The sequence below is a fragment of the Heptranchias perlo genome, chromosome 3 (genome assembly GCF_035084215.1).
Source record: "Heptranchias perlo isolate sHepPer1 chromosome 3, sHepPer1.hap1, whole genome shotgun sequence".
NCBI classification, from domain to species: Eukaryota; Metazoa; Chordata; class Chondrichthyes; order Hexanchiformes; family Hexanchidae; genus Heptranchias; species Heptranchias perlo.
In genome coordinates this window covers 42335714-42351145 of record NC_090327.1, presented here as the reverse complement: position 1 = coordinate 42351145, position 15432 = coordinate 42335714, and the positions used below count along the sequence as shown (strand labels likewise).

The window sequence follows — 15432 nt, the reverse complement described above, 5'->3', positions numbered from 1 at the left end:
TGCATCTAGATGCTTTCTATAATATGGAGACCAGAACTGTGCACAATACTCCAAGTGTGGTCTAACCAAGGTTCTATATAAGTTTAACATACCTTCTTTGCTTTTCAATTCTATCCTTCCAGAAATGAACCCTAGTGCTGATTTGCCTTTTTTATTAGCCTTATTAACCGCATCGCTACTTTTAGTGATGTGTATCGGTACCCCTAGATCCCTTTGCTCCTCTATCCCGTTTATAATCTTATTATCCAAGAATAGAAAATATTTGTAATGCTTATTTTGCATTACACAATTAGGTTTCAAAACATGTTCTCAGCTTTGGAAAATAGACTCGATTGCTTGTCTTTAAATCATCACCATTCCAGCAAGAAATGAAATTTCATTTTTAAAAAAACTATGCACGACTTTATGACAAAACATACTGAGCAACTGAAATTTAATCAGCAAAAGTGATAGTTTTAAAGATATGTTCTGTACCTTTTGTTAAACTGTATTGGAAGCGACTCAGAGGATGGAAGGGCAGGCTCCACATCCTGCTCAGTGACCGTCAATACATCTGGAGTTGTTTCTAACATCTGTCGCAATCCAACAACATTTTCGAGTAAAGAGTCAAAACTATCATCCTCTTTACACAGCTCCTGCGCCAAAAAGAAAAAGAAAATTACAAGTCTGCCATCTTAACACATAAGCACTGGAGGACTGTCGTAAAAATCTAAGCTAAAATCAAGACTATTTTATTCACAGTATACAGGTTAAAAATGTTTAGTTTGGAATATTTCTCTTGCATATTTGCTATAAACAAGTCACAGAAAATTGTGTCACAAATGGAAATGTGGCCATTTCTAGGCTATAATGTACTGCTCATTTTTGTAAACATCATCTCAACCATCCTCAAAACTCTTAGGTTAAAAAAAAAGTTGAAATGTTTTCATTCCAAACATACATTCAGTTTCAGACTCTGTCATTCAAAACTGAAACAGGATAACATGGGAGTCCATCGTGTAAACGCCCTTCATGCTAAGGGGTTAGTATAAGAATATAATGGTATTTTCAGCCAGCACTTAAGTCAGGATAATATTGGTCTCGGTGCATTTTCACAGAACCCAATATCATTTTTGAGTAATATAGGACTCAGAAATTAGCATGGGATGAGTATAATGGTCGCATATCTGGGGATAATAAGGTAAATTGTGTGTCAGGCTGTGTTTTACCTGCTTTTTTAAAAACCTAAATAAACTGCGATAAGTCTCACTAGAATCTCAGCTGTGAGCCTTTCTTTTGGAGCGTTTCTTCCAAAGGAAATTCAGAAGTCAAAAGGTTAATGTAGTAAGGTCATCCGGGAGAGAACTCCAAACAGTAGTGAAATATTTATTTTGCTAAATAAGAATGTCTCCAAATTGAAAAATGCATTTGTAATTTAAAAAATCTGTCATATGAAGATCTTTATAGGATAGTAACCTTAAAAATTATTGAAAGAATTTCTGTGGAAGGACAACTGTGTGTTCTGGGTCACGAATGCATGTGCCAGAAAGTTCCTTTAATTGGGATCCTCTATATAGCTGAAGAAATGAACTAGCAGTCTCTCAAATCTCCAAGTGGCCAGTGCAATAATGGCACTGACAATGCAATGGGAACAAATTGTTTATCTTTCCTCTTGATCAGGGTCTAGCGCATATTGTGAAATTCATGTTCTGTGCCATTTATAAGCAGGAAATTTTAATTTCCCACCCCCCCCGCCACCTTCCAATTTTCTTCTCTCCTTTCTTGAAGGCACTGACTCAAGCTGATATATGGTCAAGTAATAAAAAAAAAATGTACTAGCAGCCCACTGATACCTCAACAAAAGCACCATTCTCTATATCTCTATATGGGAGCCTAGACAATGTCAATAGACTATTTGACGGTAGAGGGTTTTGTCCTGTCCTCACATGGCATGTGCGTGTGCATGCATACAGATGCACAATATTAGATTGGACAGGTGGAGGAAGGAAAAGGGGTTGAAGCGATATGGGAACAGAGGATAAACGCCAAACCGACTGGTTGGGCTGAATGGCCTGTTTCCGTGTTGTAACTTCTATGTATTTTTATTTATGCTAGAGGCTAAAGAAAAATATTCAGTTCAACTAACTAAATATTTTGGATGGATCATGGAAAATTGAGCATGCTGCATATGCTCAGATTGCGCAATCTGCATTCAGCTAAGAGAGCTTGAGCTTTGAGTAAAAATACTGTCAACGCCCAGTATTTTGGGAGAGGTTTAATCCTTGAAGTAAATGATTTAATTAAAGTATTAAAAGTCATAAACATAATTTAATGGATAAATTTAATCATGCTATTGTGAAATATGTATCTTTTTAAATATTTTGTTTAAAACCTTATTTTGGACACGAGAAATTTCAGTTACTGAGGAAAAAAGTGTTTTCAGAAGTACTTTGAGTGATTTGTGGTATAAAGATAATACACCACCACATTCAAAATACAAAGCTAACAAAGGCGATGTAAACTGAAAAGCTGAACAGGATAAACTACAGGAGAATTTGAATGAACTTGGGAATCAGGCAAACAGAAGGCAGATGAAATTCAATGTAGAGAAATACAAAGTGCTTCTCACGGGGACAAAAATTCAGGAAGAGACTTACCTAAATGGAAAGAAAATAAAATGCATGGTAAAAGAATGAAATCTGGGAGAGTTCCTGACTGACAATATGTTGAAGTTATCGCAACAATGCTCGGTGGCAGTGAGGAAAGCAAATCAGATGTTGAGATGTATTGAAATGTCAATATTGAGCCGAAATAGTGAGGCAATGCTGCCATTTTATAAATCACTGGTGCAACTGCACTTAGGATACGGTGTACAGTTCTGGTCGCCGCAGTACAAAAATGATATTGCAGCTATTGAGAGGATGCAGAAGGGAGCAACCAGAATGATTCAGGGGATGAAGGGACTGGATTATGTCAGAACATTTACGCAAATTGAATATGTTCTCACTGGAAAGGAGAAGGTTAAGAGGGGATATGATTGCTGTTTTTAGGGACTAGATGATATAGACTATGACAAGCTGTTTCACCTTGTCCATAATAGTAGAACCAGAGGACACGGCCTGCACTTGAAACTAATCTGCAGAAACATTATTTCAATGAGCGAGTGGTAAATCTATGGAACAGGCTCCCTAGGGAGATGGTGGAAACAGATAGTGCTGATTCATTCAAATGCAAATTAAGATAGATTTCTTTCAGAAAATAATATTTTGGGATACAGTATATGAGTTATTTGAGACATGACATGTTGTAAGTGTAGCATGCTTGCCAGGAATAAGTGACTTTGGAACTATGGTTCCCAAAGCTCTCCACCAATGGGGGTTGTCCATGCCTCATGTTTGGGTCTGTTGTAGACTAAATGATAGAGATTGATGGCCATGATTAGTCAACAACTTCATTATTGTTGTATCATGCAACTACCAGGACTGTAGCAGGCAAACCTCGGTCTTTTATCATCTAACAATTCCTAAGTTCCTATGATGGCGTCACAGGGAACCATTCCAGGAAAGTGATCAGATTAACTCTGGAAACACCATTAAGCACCCCTTACTGGTGTAACAGGGAAATGTCATGGGTAAACACAAGACAAGTGTGGATATTCTAAGATCAGAATTCTCACAAGAAATGTTTACATAGTAGTTTTCAATGCGGTTCGCAACTTACTCAAAAATTTTAATATATAGATGCTTTGTTGTCAAAGAAATTGTATTGTCTGAAAAATGTAAGAATAAATTGGTTGAATAGTCATAAAACATCCTACACTGTCTTTTCGTTTTAAAAACTCATACCGTTACAACCTTATCCAGTTCAAATAGCAAATGATCATCAGTAGATTCCTTCCATTTTAACAGCTGCTTCACTTCTGTAGCACTAAACGCTGAAGAGCGGGGAGTCTGGAGCCCATCTATTTCCATAGGAGCACCTTCATCTCCACAACTGGCCTGTAGGTCAATAAATCATTACACAATGTTTAAATCTGAAGTTATCAAAAATTGATTTAATATACTAAAACTATTAACGGCAATGATAAATGTTTCATCTTTTTTCTAAACGATATAACATTTTCCCAATTATTCAAGTCAGATTATCTGACTCCAACAATGTTGTAAATAATATGTATTTTTAATAGAGAAAACACAAACATCACAAAACATGGAAATTGCAATAGCGGATAGTATCAATTACACAGATCAGATGCCTTCATTCGTCTGAATGGCTAAACAGAAGTTAACTTTGATTCTGATTTAGACTCCAATGGTAGCATTTACGTGAATAGCAAAACTGAAATTCTGAAAGCACTGTTTGTTGTCCACGGTGAATCTCTTGCAACACTTAGTTGATAAACTCGTTTGACTAGAAACATGTGACAGTTGTGGGAGCTGTGCAGGCAGGAATTTGTTTTCCGCTGAAAACAGTGCAAGATTGGTTCAGTTCCACATCTGCTTGAATGTATTTATTCAAATAATTTTCTTTCTTGTATTGCCACATTTTTATCAGAACTACGATTAATTCACCAAGCAGAATACTACATGTAAAGGTCATTGTCAAGCCAAATGTCATGCAACTTTGCAACAGCCAAATCACTTACAAAAATTCAACTTATGGATTGTGAGAAACAATGTTTTCTTATAGAAACTAGTGAAGCCATTGAAAGAAAACAGTTCCATAAAAACGTAAAAACTGTAACAACCTATTAAAAAGTGCAGAAGCTGTACATTTATGTACACTTAATACAAAGAAACTATGAAATACTGCATGCTAAGACCAAGTTTTGAAGTATTTAACCAAGTGGTTAAAAACAGTGAAGCAACTCCTTCCTAACAATTGAAAAAGGTACAACGGTAGTTTGTTAGGCATTTTTAGGAGAACTAGTCTTAGATTGGTTGTGCAGATTCAAATGACTCAGCACCACTCATTGTCATCCATGATTTAGTGCTATAAAAACAATCTTTTTTCAAGTCCTGACTAGTAGTGTCATATACAAAAACCACGAGAGGTTTCTTCCAGATTACACTTGCGAACTAGCGGTTTAGTTTTCTTCTACAATATGAAAGGACAGTGGAGGTGTGCATCGCATTCAGGTATAACGCTCCATTTGAGTGTTTTAGTTTCCCCCCTCAATGCTGATTTGGAACTCAGTTGTTATTTCAAAAGTCAATGACAACAATAGGTCACTACTATCATTATGATCACCGAAGCATAAAATAAACACCAGTCTTATTTCCTTAAATATACTCCATAACTTAACTGTAGGAATGCTTTCATGAGTGGGCAGTAGAGGATGGGCAGTGAGAGCTGAGAATAAACTAAGGTATCATAATTTTCAGTCCAGCCTCAGAATGTTAAAGATGGAGGCCAACTGATATGATCTGTTTTTGAAAAATATTACAAAATAGTCTGTGCATTTTTCAGATGAATATACTTTGAGGATGAAACAATTGAAACGCCTTTCTCTGGAGTAAACTTTTAATTATGGGCACTTGCAACACTTTATGGGTGCCTATGCACCGCACCTGACACAAAGGGCCCGATATTAGGGAGGAGGCGGTTTGGCAGCGGGGGGTCGACTGGGCGCATGGGTAACGCGCCCAGTGAATTCGGGGCGCTCCACACGCGATCGCAGCCAAATGCTTCTGGGTTTCCCGTTCCAGACCTGCGCAGCGGGCGAACTGCGCACCCGCATCACAGGCTGTCAGCAGGAGGAGCCCTATTTAAAGGGGCAGTCCTCCAATGTTCCTCCTGCAGCAAAGAAACAATTTTGGAGTATGGAGCAGGCCAGAGGCAAGGCTGCTCCAAGGTTCTCTGACTCATCACTCCAGGTGCTGCACGATGGGGTGAGGAGGGAAATTCTGTCCCCATCGGATGGGAGGAGGTGGCCTCCCTCCGCCACCAAGAAAGGCCTGGCTGGAAGTGGCCGAGGAGGTCACCAGCAGCGGCAATGTGTGCAGAAACTGGGTCCAGTGCAGGACGCGCTTTAATGACCTAACCAGGTCAGCCAAAGTGAGCATACTTACGCATTCTCCCACACTCTGTCTTCCACATCACCTCCACCACTACACAACTCCTTTTGCAATGCCACCACAACGCTCTCGCATCACTCCTCACATCCACTCAACCATCATCCTCACCTTGCCTGCACTTACTCACCACCCCAGTTCCCATTCGAACACTACCACGCAACCCAATCCTCATACAATCTCATGGCTATGTCTCACATGCACCCTCCCATGCATCTCCCTCATGCTCACCCCCACTCACACCAATGCATGCAGCGGGTCACCATGCAACCATCACACAATCACACCTCTGTGTTTTGCCTTGATAGGAGAAGAGATGCCAGAATGCCCGGCAGAGGGCAAAGACCGGAGGGAGCCCGCCACACCAGGTGGTTTTAACAGACGCGGAGCAGCAGGTATTGGAAGTATGCCGGACGCTGGAGTGCCTGTCCGTGGTGGACGTCGAGACTGGGAGTGCACAAGCAGCTGGTGACAGAAATCTAACACTCAGCACTCATGATAGTGAATGATCTTAGCATCACTTGGCATCTGCAGCACCTCAACGTCTGTCCATATGCTTTATATTGCTTTCTGTTCTCTTGCAGGGCCATCTGCGACCGCCGTGACTGCGGAGGGAGATTCCTCAGAGGTCTCTGAGGGTCCATTGTCACATCTGAGCCAGCCATCTACCAGCACAGATACACACACCTTGGTGGGTCCCCGTCCTCACTTAGTTGGACTTGCACATGGTGAGTCACCACGCACGTGAGCACGAGCAGATCCTGGAGGCAGGGGCAGCCGTGGAGAGTCCACGTCGGTGGGAGCACTCTTCTCCAGGCTCTGCTCAGCTGGACCCAGATGCTGAACCCTGGGGGCCAGCCATGAAAAGGAGAATGATTGAGGGGCAGCAGCATATTGCCGAGGTACTGAAACAGTTGCCACGCACACTCTCCACAATCGTGCAGAGGATGGAGAAGTCTAACTTCTGCATGAGTGGAATGGTGGCACAGGTACAGGAGGGTATCTCCAAGATACTGTCACAGGGACGTGAAGGCATCTCTGAGATAGTGTCGCGGGTAGGTGCGGGAATGTCTGTGATGGAGCAAAGGCTAGCCTCCATCGAGCTTCAAGCACGGCACAACAATGAGTTCATTCAGGCCCTGACAACGGCCGTTCGGATTCAGGGTGAGCAACATTCTGCCGCCTTAAACAGGCTGACAGATGCCTTACAACTGGCCTTCCAAGGCGTCGCACATGTCCTCCAAACTGTCGTCCAGCAGGGTGGAAGGAGTGATGTGGGCCTGGGCCAGGGCCAGGAGAGGGATGATGGTGAAAGGGGACATGGAAGTGAGGACACCACTCAAAGCGCTCACACGTCTCACCCGTTGCCCCCCTCTCAAACAGTACCCGCAATGCTGCCCCCTCTCCAGGTGGCCGAGTCTGCCCCTGCACAGGTGGAGCAGTCTTTGGAGGGGCCCTCACAGGCACCGAAACCCAGAGGGTGTCCGCGCAAAGCATCTCATCAGTCAGAGCATGGACAAGAGCAACCTGCCACTACCTCTGCTGAAGCCACAGGGGTAGCACCACGTAAGGGTTCCCGTAATCGTAAGTCAAAGGTTTTGTGAGCACAAAGGGTCTAAGACAAAATGTCGTGTTTTTGATTTACTTTTGTTTGTTTTGAAAAAAAAACGTAAAAATTTGTTATCACCACTACTGCCACATCTTTGCAAATCTTCTCTGGATTGTGCAATAATGCCCTTTCCTGAGGATCACCATGAAGACCCACATCTGATCCCACCCATTGTGTCGCTGCAGAGTGGGTGCAGGTGTATTTGCAGGGCTCTTTTGTGCAGATGACGGAGAGACGCCGGCGATGTCCCCGGTGGCACCCTGGAATGATCCGGAGGAGAGGTTGTTGAGGGCAGTGGTGACTTTGACAGCGACAGGTAAGAAGAGCAGCTCGGCATGAAGGAGGCTGCAGATGTCCACGACTACATGTCGAGTGACTCTGAGCCTCCGTGTGCATTGCTCCTCAGAGAGGTCCAGGAAGCTGAGCCTCGGTCTGTAAACCCTGTGGCGAAGGTAGTGCCTTCTGAGACGCATCGCTCTCTGCGGTTACCCTCCCTCCTGCTGTGCAGGTGGATGTATTACAGCACTGTGTTGTGGAGCTCCACGTGTCAGAGGTGGACAGCGATGCTGTTCATCCTCCGAGGAGGTCATGACTGCAGCTATGGCAGCCCCCATCCGGAAGATGTACGTTTGAGGGGGTCCGCAAGGTTGGTAAATGTGTCTGCACACCAGGGTTGAGGTTGCAAGTTTGTGATTTTTTGTGTTAGGAGGAGGGTGGTGGAGGCCAAACTTTGTCCAAAGTGACAGAGTGGCCTCCTGCAATGAGTGAGGGTCTCCTCAACCACCCCCCCGGACACCTGTCAAATGGACGTTTGCAGCTGCCACAGGCTGATGGCTGCAACACGTCTATTTCAACTGGGAGTGTTTCCCCCAGTACGGGAAACACGCTCAGCTGACCTGAAAATCCCACCCCTCCTAAAATATCCTCCAAATCAGGTCTCCTAATGACCTGAACTATCAAATTAATTGCCTTAAGTGGGATCCCGCCGGCTTTAATTGTCTGTGGGAGTCCCGCATGCGGGGGCTGCGCGCGCATTTAAGCGCATCATTGGGGAACCCGGAAGTGGGCGGGTTGGATCAGGCTCCGGACCCGCCCTGGGAATCCCCAATTTTCGGAGCCCCCCGCCATGAACGCACCTGCTCGGCCATCCTAAAATCGACCCCAAAGTCCTGTCTAGAAACTGGAGATAATGCTGCTGACCAGCTTGGCAAATAAAAAAATAACAAGCCAGAGATAAAAGAGCTCCACTTTAGTGTGGGCTTTATTTTCTGCAAATATAGGGAATGAACTTAGAAGGAACTGTGATTTTACTGAAACTGCAATCATAAAACAGACAAGACTGGTGAGATTTATAACGTTCATTAATTCCAAGGTCAGACTGCAATGTATTTCTGTTGCAGCACTAGAAAATCATTTCCATCCAATTTTACTAGCACTGCATTTTATTTGAAACAAATACTTCTGTTGCCATGCTATTCTCAAACTGCTGGGGAGAAATGGCTCTCCATGAACTGTACATTAATTTGTCTATCTAAACATGATGTGGAGATGCCGGTGATGGACTGGGGTTGACAATTGTAAACAATTTTACAACACCAACTTATAGTCCAGCAATTTTATTTTAAATTCACAAGCTTTCGGAGACTTCCTCCTTCCTCAGGTAAATCTAAACAAGTCAGGCATGCACACAAGTTCATATGCATGTACATCATCTAATCAATAGTTAAACTTTATTTTGAAAAGTATGTACATCATGTACATCATCTAATCAATAGTTAAACTTTATTTTGAAAAGGTTCTGGTTTGTATCTCTGGCAAATGGTTGTGCTTATCAAGGTGAGGCATATTAATGCTGGGGAATGGAACACTTTTTTACTTTGGGCACCCCATGTCAGCATTAAACATTCGCAGGTTGGATGTAAAGCATTGTCCCTTTGCTCTTCTCCAACAATGTGCTTTAACCTCAAGGTGAGAAGCACATCCCAACCCCAAATTGTATAAAATAGTGTTAAAAGTTAGATTCATAAACCCTAAATCATGTGCAATAGTAATAATTTTTAAGGTGTTTGGCAAAAGAACCAAAGGTGACATGAGGAAAAACTTTTTTTTAAAACGCAGTGAGTAGTTATGATCCGGAATGCGCTGAAAGGGTGGTGGAAGCGGATTTAATCGTGGCTTTCAAAAAGGAATTGGATAAATACTTGAAGGGAAAAAATTTGCAGGGCTACAGGGAAAGAGTGGACAAATGGGACTAATTGGATTGCTCTTACAAAGAGCCTGCACGGGCTCGATGGGCCGAATGGCCTCCTTCTGTGCTGTAACCATTTTATGACTCTATGAATTACAAGCTACTCAATCAAATTATATTTTGCTGTTTTTCCAATGAATTCTTATGACCTGACACCAGATTGAAGTAATACTCCCGAGAAAAGGGAGACTCACTGTGTTTCACTTTGGAGTCAATTCAGGCGTACCATCTGCACACTGTAAAACTGGTTTGTTCAATGCTAAAGTCTTAACGCGCATCAAGGTAGATAAATCTCCGGGACCTGATGAAATGTATCCCAGGACGTTATGGGAGGTTAGGGAGGAAATTGCGGGTCCCCTAGCAGAGATATTTGAATCATCCACCGCTACAGGTGAGGTGCCTGAAGATTGGAGGGTAGCAAATGTTGTGCCTTTGTTTAAGAAGGGCGGCAGGGAAAAGCCTGGGAACTACAGACCAGTGAGCCTGACATCTGTAGTGGGTAAGTTGTTAGAGGGTATTCTGAGGGACAGGATCTACAGGCATTTGGAGAGGCAGGGACTAATTAGGAACAGTCAGCATGGTTTTGTGAGAGGAAAATCATGTCTCACGAATTTGATTGAGTTTTTTGAAGGGGTAACCAAGAAGATAGATGAGGGCTGTGCAGTAGACGTGGTCTACATGGACTTCAGCAAAGCATTTGACAAGGTACCGCATGGTAGGTTGTTACATAAGGTTAAATCTCATGGGATCCAAGGTGAGGTAGCCAATTGGATACAAAATTGGCTTGACGACAGAAGACAGAGGGTGGTTGTCGAGGGTTGTTTTTCAAACTGGATGCCTGTGTCCAGCGGTGTGCCTCAGGGATCGGTGCTGGGTCCGCTGTTATTTGTTATTTATATTAATGATTTGGATGAGAATTTAGGAGGCATGGTTAGTAAGTTTGCAGATGACACCAAGATTGGTGGCATTGTGGACAGTGAAGAAGGTTATCTAGGATTGCAACGGGATCTTGATAAATTGGGCCAGTGGGCCGATGAATGGCAGATGGAGTTTAATTTAGATAAATGTGAGGTGATGCATTTTGGTAGATCGAATCGGGCCAGGACCTACTCCGTTAATGGTAGGGCGTTGGGGAGAGTTATAGAACAAAGAGATCTAGGAGTACAGATTCATAGCTCCTTGAAAGTGGAGTCACAGGTGGATAGGGTGGTGAAGAAGGCATTCGGCATGCTTGGTTTCATTGGTCAGAACATTGAATGCAGGAGTTGGGATGTCTTGTTGAAGTTGTACAGGGCATTGGTGAGGCCACACTTGGAGTACTGTGTACAGTTCTGGTCACCCTATTATAGAAAGGATATTATTAAACTAGAAAGAGTGCAGAAAAGATTTACTAGGATGCTACCGGGACTTGATGGTTTGACTTACAGGGAGAGGTTAGACAGACTGGGACTTTATTCCCTGGAGAGTAGGAGGTTAAGGGGTGATCTTATAGAAGTCTATAAAATAATGAGGGGCATAGATAAGGTCGATAGTCAAAATCTTTTCCCAAAGGTAGGGGAGTCTATAACGAGGGGGCACAGATTTAAGGTGAGAGGGGAGAGATACAAAAGGATCCAGAGGGGCAATTTTTTCACTCAAAGGGTGGTGAGTGTCTGGAACGAGCTGCCAGAGGCAGTAGTAGAGGCGGGTACAATTTTGTCTTTTAAAAAGCATTTGGACAGTTACATGGGGAAGATGGGTATCGAGGGATATGGGCCAAGTGCAGGCAATTGGGACTAGCTTAGTGGTATAAACTGGGCGACATGGACATGTTGGGCCGAAGGGCCTGTTTCCATGTTGTAACTTCTATGATTCTATGATTCTATAAAGATATAATATTAATGCACTGCGAGATGACATAAGGGAAAAACAAATTGGAGAACCGGGAAAAACCTTTAACTCACCCCATTATTCAAAATACAGTGCTGGATTTAGATTGTCACCACAATGATTCAGTACTTTGTCCCATTTGTTTGCTCTGACAAGTTTATGAACAGAACCCCTAACAGCAAGGTTCCCTCTAATTTTTTACGGCCATGTGTGGAATGAATTTGGGTTTGTGCACCGATATAAAGGCTGTGTGCGCCACCGTAAAAAAAAAATCACAACTTTAAATAGAAGATCTTTTTAGAAAACATTATTCAGGGTGAATAACAAACAGAACAAATGTACAAAATAATAGATAATTGTAATAATTTATTGTTATATTGGCTGATAAATTTATATAATTTATGAAATGGGTTTCTTAAGTTGCACTAGGATTGAGCAGACCAGTCTCGTTATATTTTATCTTTTTTTATTCGTTCGTGGGATGTGGGCATCGCTGGCAAGGCCAGCATTTATTGCCCATCCCTAATTGCCCTCGAGAAGGTGGTGGTGAGCCGCGTTCTTGGACAACTGAGTGGCTTGCTAGGCCATTTCAGAGGGTGATTAAGAATCAACCACATTGCTGTGGGTCTGGAGTCACATTCAGGCCAGACCGGGTAAGGACAGCAGGTTTCCTTCCCTAAAGGAGATTAGTGAACCAGATGGGTTTTTACGACAATCCAGTAGTTTCATGGCCACCATTACTGATACTAGCTTTTTTTTAAATTCCAGAATTTTATTTAATTAACTGAATTTAAATTCACCAGCTGCCATGGCGGGATATGAACTCATGACTCTGGATTATTAGTCCAGGCTATTAAAAATTACCTGATGGGAACGATTCCAATCAGCTTTTTGTTGAATCAGCACAATGACTGATTCAAACAGAAATAAATCGTGATAAATCAGAATTTTTAAATTGAGTCAGAAATACAAAACAGCAAACAAATCAGTCTCCGACAAGCCATTGACAAACGCATCGGTTTCAATTTTACTTTTACTTTTTTTCCACACAGCCAATCAGCTGCTCGCTGACTGCATTTCCTGGCAATGCGATAAACAATGCGGCGGCTGGGGCCGGAGCCACGGGATAGGACACTCGGACACTTCCCAGCACCAGAGGCAGAGCTGGCCGCCTGGGGCTGGAGCTCTGGGGACCAGGGAGGCAGAGCTGGAGAAGGGCCCGGGGTCCGGGGAGAGGGTGTGAGAGCAGTGGTTTGGTGCGCAGATGGAATGTTTAAGTGCGCGGCCCACAACAGACTGCTGCGCAGCCTCACGCGCAGCTTAGAGGGAACAGTGCCTAACAGTGCACTTAAAATACAGTTATTGGGACACTGGGGAATGAGGAATACCTATCTTGATTATGAAAATAAATTAGCAAAAAATATTAAAACAGATAGCAAGAGTTTCTATAGTTATATAAAAAGAAAAAGGGTGGCTAAGGCAAACGTAGGTCCCTTAGAGGATAAGACCGGGAAATTAATGGTGGGAAACATGGAAATGGCAAAAATGCTGAACAAATATTTTGTTTCAGTCTTTACAGTAGAGAACACTAAGAATATCCCAACACTGGACAAAAAGGGGAGGAGCTAAATACGATTAAAATCACTAAAGAATTGGTACTCAGTAAATTAATGGGACTCAAGGCGGATAAATCCCCTGGACCTGATGGCTTACATCCGAGGGTCTTGAGGGAAGTGGCAGTAGGGATTGTGGATGCTTTGGTAATAATTTTCCAAAATTCTCTGGACTCGGCAAAGGTCCCGGCAGATTGGAAAACTGCTAATATAACACCCTTATTTAAAAAGGGTAGTAGGCAGAAGGCTGGAAATTATAGACCAGTTAGCCTAACATCTGTGGTGGGTAAAATTTTGGAATCTATTATTAAGGAGACAGTAGCGGAACATTTGGATAAACATAATTTAATAGGACAAAGTCAGCATGGCTTTACGAAGGGGAAATCATGTCTGACAAATTTGCTTGAGTTCTTTGAGGACATAACGTACAGGGTGGATAAAGGGGAACCAGTGAGCGTAGTGTATTTAGACTTCCAGAAGGCATTCGACAAGGTGCCACATAAAAGATTATTGCTCAAGATAAAGAATCACTGGATTGGGGGTAATATTCTGGCATGGGTGGAGGACTGGTTATCTAACAGGAAACAGAGAGTTGGGATAAATGGTTCATTCTCGGACTGGCAACCAGTAGCCAGTGGTGTTCCGCAGGGGTCGGTGCTGGGTCCCCAACTCTTTACAATCTATATTAACGATTTGGAGGAGGGGACCGAGTGTAACGTATCAAAGTTTGCAGATGATACAAAGATGGGCGGGAAAGTGGAGAGTGAGGAGGACATAAAAAACCTACAGGGGGATATAGACAGGCTGGGTGAGTGGGCGGAGATTTGGCAGATGCAATACAATATTGGAAAATGTGAGGTTATGCACTTTGGCAGGAAAAATCAGAGAGCAAGTTATTATCTTAAAGGCGAGAAACTGGAAAGTACTGCAGTACAAAGGGATCTGGGGGTCCTCGTGCAAGAAGATCAAAAAGTTAGTATGCAGGTGCAGCAGGTGATCAAGAAGGCCAACGGAATGTTGGCTTTTATTGCTCGGGGGATAGAATATAAAAACAGGGAGGTATTGCTGCAGTTATATAAAGTATTGGTGAGACCGCACCTGGATACTGCATACAGTTTTGGTGTCCATACTTAAGAAAAGACATACTTGCTCTCGAGGCAGTACAAAGAAGGTTCACTCGGTTAATCCCGGGGATGAGGGGGCGGACATATGAGGAGAGGTTGAGTAGATTGGGACTCTACTCATTGTAGTTCAGAAGAATGACAGGCGATCTTATTGAAACATATAAGATTGTGAAGGGGCTTGATCGGGTGGATGCGGTAAGGATGTTCCCAAGGATGGGTGAAACTAGAACTAGGGGGCATAATCTTAGAATAAGGGGCTGCTCCTTCAAAACTGAGATGAGGAGAAACTTCTTCACTCAGAGGGTAGTAGGTCTGTGGAATTTGCTGCCCCAGGAAGCTGTGGAAGCTACATCGTTAAATAAATTTAAAACAGAAATAGACAGTTTCCTAGAAGTAAAGGGAATTAGGGGTTACGGGGAGCGGGCAGGAAATTGGACATGAATTTAGATTTGAGATTAGGATCAGATCAGCCATGATCTTATTGAATGGCGCAGCAGGCTCGAGGGGCCGATTGGCCTACTCCTGCTCCTATTTCTTATGTTCTTATGTTGTTCTTATTAAATATTTGGTATTTTTAAAAGCAGAAATTTCAAAAGTCATACATTCTGTGTAACATAATGGGAATTCACACCCACTGTTTTTTGCTTGCAAAATATAATCTAACTGTAGCTCTGACCCAATTTGATTCAAGATATGTTATGTAAAAAAAAATACTTGGACCAAAACTCCAAACAGTTATTAAGGTCTGAAGTCTTCCTGATTTCACAGTAAACATTAAGATGGAAGAGGTTGAGCCTTAATCACTCCCAAAAAACTGGTGAGGATTATAACTAGTAATAAAGACACATCGCACTAAATGTATAAATGTTGTAATTAGTTATGTTTTCAAAACTGATGATCAATAAAACAAAACACA

General features: G+C 42.7%; 1 protein-coding gene across 4 annotated transcripts in view; it reads right to left on the bottom strand.

Moving 5' to 3' along the window:
• Nucleotides 1-15432, bottom strand: part of virma (vir like m6A methyltransferase associated) — a 133538-nt gene that overhangs the window by 37652 nt on the left and 80454 nt on the right. For 2 of the 4 annotated variants that reach the window (XM_067979251.1, XM_067979253.1), the window contains exons 18-19: nt 3825-3977; nt 475-635 (exon numbers count right to left, since the gene is read on the bottom strand). In XM_067979251.1, the coding sequence (XP_067835352.1) occupies nt 475-635; nt 3825-3977 (314 nt within the window). Of the gene's footprint in view, nt 1-474; nt 636-3715; nt 3749-3824; nt 3978-15432 lie in introns of those variants that run through there. The other 2 variants (XM_067979252.1, XM_067979254.1) reach the window with 2 other exon arrangements.